The sequence below is a fragment of the Propithecus coquereli genome, unplaced genomic scaffold (assembly GCF_000956105.1).
Source record: "Propithecus coquereli isolate 6110/MARCELLA unplaced genomic scaffold, Pcoq_1.0 Scaffold230, whole genome shotgun sequence".
In the NCBI taxonomy this organism is placed as follows: domain Eukaryota; kingdom Metazoa; phylum Chordata; class Mammalia; order Primates; family Indriidae; genus Propithecus; species Propithecus coquereli.
The window spans coordinates 621743-629467 of NW_012147842.1; the positions used below are offsets into that span (position 1 = coordinate 621743).

Genomic DNA, 7725 nt, shown 5'->3' on the forward strand with positions numbered 1-7725 from the left:
CTAGTGGATTTATAATACGTAGATATGTTTATATTAATAAATAGTTTTTGTGCAGCAATCTGAGATTTTCAAAATATTAATATCTCCATATCCATGATCTATAAGATACTTACAATCTATAATGTTGCTTACAAAAACACAGTAAATAATATTATCATCCCCATTTTAGAGATGAGAAAATTTGGATACAGAGATTGTAAACAACTTGCTGTAGTCAAGGAGTTGGCAAGTGGTAGAGCTAGAATACAAACCCAATTCCCCCAAATCTCTTTACACTATTCCATTATGTCCATAAAGTGCCATTTCTGCTCCCTTGGGAGGAAATAGGAGCTGAGAACTATGTTAACAAAGGATAGATGAATTCCACTAAGAGTGATGGAGGCTCAGTAACAAAAGCATAATTTATTTGTCTGTTTATGTTCTGCAGCCGAGCCCAAGGGAAAGTGATAATACACACTGTGCTGAAGTTTAAATCCTGTTTTACAAATAGTGCAGCAAAATTTGGGAATAAGATCAAAACCATTTTACAACAGAAACTAAAGGGTGAAACTGGGTCTTTATGTATAGATCCTTCCTCATTTAAATTTTCAGGTAAGCCTTCTTATGTATGGTTTTCAACTTTTGGCTTGAATATGGTGTTTCGTTATGCAAATGAAAATGACATTCCTCTCTTTAAAGATATACACAATGATAGTTTCCTTTAACCACCATTAAAGTAATCAAGGGTCCCAAATAACATTTCTTTGTAAAACAAGGCAGCCTGGAATTCTTACAGCTTATTCTGTGGGTCATGATTTCTCCCTCAGTTCTTCTGGATGTCTCAAGAATCTAGACTCCTAAATTCCAGAATTGTTGGAGCTCCTTTAACAAGTATCACACTTGCTTCTTGATACACCTTTAATTCACCTTATCTCTCTCATGCTCATGTACAATCTGACTCTTATTCTCAGTCACTTAACAATATTATGAAAAACAGCCTCTAAAAGGCGGAGGCAACTGTGCCTTCATTCCCAGGATAATGATAAAAGTACAGCCAGCAGTGTACATAGATAAACTGAGCTAACAGTTCTCTGCCATTAATACAACAAATTTGACCAAAAGCAGAAAAACATAGCACCCCCACAGGAGGGACTAAAAGGTTTGGGAGAGAAAAAAATATCCAGGTCAAGGGTTCATTTGTATGGAACATCAAAAGGATCAAAAAGCAAAACCTGAGCATGCTTCTCCTGGATTAGAAGCCATCATGTTGTTGAAATATGACTCTCCTCAGGTTATTAGATCCTCCCTCTTAGAACCTTCCTTCTCACACAGCTTGCCATGTATATGTGATGACCTTAAAACAACAGAGAAAAATAAAGCAGCTCTCCAATTTTGCAGGGAATTTGCTTCCAAAAATATATTTTTAGAAATCCGCTTGTTAAAAACATGAACTCAAATGTAAAGAAACATAGCATTATATCCCTGGTATTCCTCCAAATTTTAAGAACATTACGTAAGATCTCAGGAAAACAAACATTCAGAGGGTGTTCTCCTGACTGACGATATTTTTCAGTAGTTTTATTTATTACAATGTTATCTTACAATTTTATGAAGAGCTGTGACTGTTACGTGTGACATCTTAAGTGCTTTGGTATTGTCTTAACCTCTACCTTATTTACTTATTATAGAAACTCCCTATGCCTCCCCCTTTGCCCTCCATCAGAAGCTAGATGCCTTGCAAAACTTACTGGGGTTTCACAGGTACAGGATCAAACGCGGCAGCTGACAGGGCCAGCTCTCCAAACCACACTGCAATGAGCTGACACAAGCCTTTCCCTGAGATGAATTGCAAATCTTTATTAGTCACCTCATAAACGGGTCTGTGCTTTAGGAATCTGTGAAAAGCTTATTTAGGCAGTCAAATTTGCTGTCCATTCTGTGTACCCTCTACATTCTTTGTCTCTTATGTAGAATTTCTGAAGAAACAGAAGAATCCTACATGTTTTGAGTAAGAAAAAAAAAGTTATGATTTTGTATTTAATGATAGTTTAATTGTACAATTTCAAAAACCATGTAATTATTAATATCATGGATTTACCTATGAGTATTGCAGAAAATAAGCCCTTATATTCTATTACGATTGTAATCAGGGTCTATTAACCACTACCGAAATATGTTTATTTTTCTATATTTTTTTCAAACATAAATAGTTTCCAGAAGAAGTCCTTTTTTTAAAACTATGGGAAAGATACATTCATTGTGAGAACAAGAAACTTGAAGTATGTTCCAGCAAAAAAAAAAATTTAATTCATTAAGAATGAACAAGTAAACATTACCTGGTGATGGTTATTTTGCATCAGAAACTACTATGTACAAATTGACAAGTGAATATGAAGCTAAGAAATAATCGGAGAGGAGGGAGATAAGGAGGAAAGCTTTTTGGAGAAGATGTCTCTTAAGACAGGTCCTAAAGAAAACAATGGGCATGACCTGAAAGGAATCCATAGTCCTCCCTGCTGAATGAGACACCAGAGCTGTGCCGTTGAAGCACAGACCCTTACGAGGTGTCTAGAAGAACCAAGCTAGAAGATTTCCAATCTGAAAGTGCTAATCTTAAATATTAACTTCTTGTTCAATGTGTGTCCTTAAAAGGACCCCTTAGAAACACAAGGATGCCACATTAAAAGTGTAGCACATATGTTATCATATGCATTATCCACTATTCACTATATCAATGTAACCCCCTAAATATACTCCTTGGCATGTGTCTTGCCCTCTCTTCATCATAACAGCATTTTACACTGCTTCCAAAGCTCAAAATCAACAATGGCTTGAGTCACTGTAGAAGCACATACAATATCCAAATAAAAATGATGTTCCTGATTTTTCATATTTCTTAAAATATGCCTAAAGGTTAAAAAATTGAATAGTTCTATCTTAAAAACTACCACCTGTGTATACAACTCATTATTAACTTAATTTAATTAATTTTGTGAAGATTTAACTAATTAATTTAATAAAATCCTTAACATTATATCTTCAGAGTCAAAATGTATATAGGTTTATCAGTGTTTACCAAAGGATATGTAATGTATAACCACAGAGTCAATTCTCAGTGAAAATATCATGAATGAACGTCTGCGGTGAAAGATGATTTCTGTGTCATAAACCAATTTTATAGCTGTTATCTTGCTCAATAAGTCCATGTACATTTATAGTTCTCGAGTTTTCAGAAATCTATCACAGGAATATTTTAAAAATCTCTCATAAAACACATTACATAAGAGAATTCCTCCATATTTTTAATGTTAAAACCATGGGAAACTATCTAAAAAGTAAGATTCATCAACTAATTTAGCATGTGGCCTCATGTAAAGTAATAAATTCACCTAAGTAGAGTTAAAGCCTGTGATTTATGTAAAATTTATATTATTTCTTCTCTAAATATTTGATAGAATTCACCTGTGAAGCCACCTGAGCCTGGAGTTTTCTTTGTGGGAAAGTGTTTTTTTTTTTTAAGGAAAAAGATATTCATTGAAATCAGACTTTTGGGGGAGTCTTCCTTCTTACCAGTGTATCTAAAGTTCCTGACCCTGGCAAATATTAACAATGGTCATGGACCTGCTTCACCGCTGACCCAAAAATCCCATTTAGAGAGCATCTAAGCATTTTTCCTAGTCTAAGTTTCAATAGTCAGTGAATTTTGCCTATTTCGGCCCTGGTCAAATCAATTTCTTGACTCCCTCCTAAAAGAATATTTGTCATCAGCTGTTCTAATTCCCTCATCACCCCTCTGTGCTAAGTGACTTTTATTGGTGCATCCAATTTTCTAGGCATACTTCCGCCGTAGCATTTATCACATTGATTTTAAATTATCTTCTTAGTTGTCCATCCCTTCCACAGGAATCCAAGTTCATTGAGGTCTGGGTCCATGTCTATTCTTTGGTGCCTGGCCTACAGGAGAAGACCAATGCATACTTTCTGAGCTGTTTTTTAAAAATTGCTTTGTCTTATTACCCTTTGATGCAATCTCCTCGTTGGCAGGAACAGTACCATTGGTTTTTTGTCACTTCTTTTATACATGGTACATGTAAACAGAGTATCTTAGATAACATTGTTGACTGCTTGAGTCAGAGGTAAATCTACAGGAATTCCAGCCTTTGAGGGTGAGTCAAGGGACTTAAAAGGAATGAAACACAAACAGCCACAGGGGTGACTCAGTCCAAAGGGATGATGGGTTAAGCCACTTCCTCATTCATAGTAAACTGCCTCCAACCTACCCAAGTGATAATTATTCAATTAAGTTCTGGAATAATATAACTATTCAACGTAAATTATAAGTCAAATACATTTCTTCTCTTTAGCAAGTCCTGCATAAATAAAGATAACTTGAAAGAAAGAAGAAATTCCTGTAAATATAATAAGGGTTTTTAAATATTAATAATTAGTTCTTAAGGTATAGAAATTAACATTTTTCCAGTCCAGATAAAATTTAATTATTTCCAAAAATCCTAATATGATTTTATATATTTTACCAGGTATACAAAACTCAAAGCTGGGCCGGGCACGGTGGCTCATGCCTGTAATCCTAGCACTCTGGGAGGCCGAGGCGAGTGGATAGCTCCAGGTCAGGAGTTCAAGACCAGCCTGAGCAAGAGCGAGACTCCGTCTCTACTAAAAAATAGAAAGAAATGATATGGACAACTAAAAATATATAGAGGGAAAAAATTAGCTGGGCATGGTAGTGCATGCCTGTAGTCCCAGCTACTTGGGAGGCTGAGGCAGAAGGATTGCTTGAGCCCAGGGGTTTGAGGTTGCTGTGAGCTAGGCTGACGCCACGGCACTCACTCTAGCCAGGGCAACAAAGCGAGACTCTGTCTCAAAAAAAAAACAAAACAAAAAAACTCAAAGCTGAACCCTAGAGGTATCACGTCACATAAAAAACTACCCTCTAGAAGGCGGCTGTGAAGGATTAGATGAAAAGATGCCAGCTTTCTGTTTAAGTAGGTGTGGCTCCTATCAACTCATAGCCTTGCTGACTACTCATAGCCCTGATTACTGAATTGTTCCAGTCTTCTTTGTCCAGACAGGTTGACTTTCTGGTAAAGGATTCTTGTCTCTCTGATTTATTGTGCAACCTAATGTAACAATATGTAACTGTAATTGGCATGTAAAACTGGATACTCCTTCTTGGATTTATAGAAATCCAAGAGCATTATAAAAATGAACCTACATTAACATAGTATTTAATTCATACAGCAGCTGGTGATTCCTTTTTGAAGAGGAATTCTGTAAGTAGAAATGGCTTGTGGGCTTATGGCTCTCTGCATCTGAAATTTGAAGCATGACTCATTTTTTCACCCTCTCCTCATATATTTCCCACATAAATAAAATGATTACACTTACAGAATAATGTGTTTCCAAAAATAAAATAATATTAATGTTAAAATGTGTCCATAAATGTAAATATTTTCACTTTCTTTTCCCTTGATTTTTAGACATTGCAATGCCAGCAGCAGAAAATCTTCTCAATACCTGTAAGTTCATCAATACTTATTTTCTAGTGAAACTTAATTACTTGGATGCCAGACGATACCTCCGCTTGAGAGTCACTGTGGTACTCATTAAAGGAGAAGGAATAGGAAGCTTACTTCTAGAAACTTCTATAAAGGTTACTGGAGTTGACCTTAAACTGATTGATATCATGGATGTAAAATCAGGAACACATTATCACATGCCATATGGAAGAGGGGATACAAGAACAAACAGTGGTAATTAAGAACTTAGAATCTAAAATCAGCTACCCATGAGTTTTGAGTCCCAGATCTGCCACTTACTAACTGAATGAATTTACACTGGTTATTTAATTCCTCAAAGCCTCAGTTCCAAATAGTTGTGAAGATAAAAATAAGGTAACACAAGTAAAGTACTTACAAGAGTACATGGTTCATAATAAGCATTCAGCAAATTTAAGTTATTAGTATTTTTAATTTTGCTAATGAAAACTCCAGGCCTGGGAACTCACTGTGGAATTTTGATCCTAGAAGCCAAATTTAAGTGTGTAGAAAAGTCAGCTGCCTTACACGCAAGCAGCTTCCTCCTTGCTGGCCAAGGCTTTCTGCTTCCATTCTCCTATTACCTGCTCTAGGAAATAGGATTCCCTGGGTTGCTGGAACCTGGAGCAGGCTGTCAGAAGAGGCATTGCTTTTATCTGGGGACTCAGACTGATTGGGGCAGCTGGATTAGAGGACTCACCCTCCAGAGCCAGGTGACATTGACCCTGACCAGTCTTACTGTCCCTCAGTCACAGCACAGTTAGTTCTGAAAAACCTGAGCAGAACTTAAATGCAAAGCTGTATTAGCTTGTTTTTCTCTCTTACAGATTTTGACTGAACAATCCTCAAGCAACTTAATAAGATATCTTAAAGTAAATTATTCCAATTAAAAAATTCATACCAATATGATCAAAATCCACAATTGAGAATTTGTCATTTCAGGTTCATAGAAGTTAAATAGTCAAGATAGGAATAAAAGCAGAGATAAGAAAGAGATCTGGCTATGTAGATACTTGTTAAAAAAAAAAAAAAAATCAGCTGATTTGTCTATCCCCAGCTGGAACGCTAAACAATCATCTGTAATAGTATTCTGGTATATTCTGTTAGGCCATTTCACTTGGCCTAACCTGGATTTTGATCATACTTAAAAAAATTTTTAAAGATGAGGGGTAGGCAAAAAACATGAAACAAGGTTAAAGAAAGAATAGAGCTTTGGTTTGTTCCACAAAGTGTATTAGAATGTAGTAATAAATGATGGAGTAGAAGTTAGAAGGGTAGGGAGGCTATAAGAGCTCAGAAGGTTCACTGATGTTTCTGAAAGTATCAGCCAGCAATCTTCATTATATTCCTTAAATTCTTGAAATTTACCATATTATCTCTTTTGACATAACAAAGCTACAAGGTGCCTTGTTAAGACTTCAGCAGAGTTAATAACAAGGTAATATTGCAGACGGGGCAGCCGAAAGCTTAACAGACACAGCAATCATGAGTCAATGAGAATTTAGAATGGAAGTTGATGCAGGGATATAAATTAGGTTAGAATTCTGAGTAAGAGCAGAAACATGAAAGTAGAGTCACCCAAGGGAGGTTGCCCTAGCCCATAGAGATCCATCTTTGTTTTTTTATTTCTCTGAAGGAAGTTGATTAAAAGCCAACTTCCTTTAGGAGTTGTCCAGAAAGAAGGGAGGATAGGGAGGAACCATTATACCGCTGGTTCTGGATTATTTGCTTGATCCTCTGTAGCATCCGTGATAAGGAAGCAGAAACAAAGAGGAAAGAAAAGGGAGTTCCACTCAGTGAGTCAGTGTGAGAGCTAGCTCATTCAGAGAGAGCAACCACCAAGGCTCTAGCTCAGCTACATGATTTTTATGAAGAGGATCCCTTAACAACCTGAGGTTTAGGTTGCAAAAGAAGATAACCTAGAATTAGAAGCAACACACAAACTAAAGGACTTCAGAGGACAAGTTAAGGCCTTCAAAAGGCTATGTGAAAACCCAATTTTTTAGGCTGGGCACAGTGGCTAACGCCTGTAATCCCAACACTTTGGGAGGCCAAGGGCAGGAGTATTGCTTGAGGCCGGGAGTTTGAGACCAGCCTGAGCAACAAAGCAAGACCCTGTCTCTACAAAAATTTTAAAAATTAGCCCAGTGCGGTCACACGTACCTATAATCCCAGCTACTTGGGAGGCTGA

The 7725-nt window shown here is 36.7% G+C and overlaps 1 protein-coding gene across 1 annotated transcript in view; it reads left to right on the forward strand.

Annotated features, from left to right (window-relative positions):
• TMPRSS11E (transmembrane protease, serine 11E) overlaps window positions 1–7725 on the forward strand; it is a 68594-nt gene that overhangs the window by 42377 nt on the left and 18492 nt on the right. The window contains exons 3-4 of the mRNA XM_012645335.1: window positions 428–591; window positions 5478–5516. Of these exons, the coding sequence (XP_012500789.1) occupies window positions 428–591; window positions 5478–5516 (203 nt within the window). The remainder of the gene's footprint in view (window positions 1–427; window positions 592–5477; window positions 5517–7725) is intronic.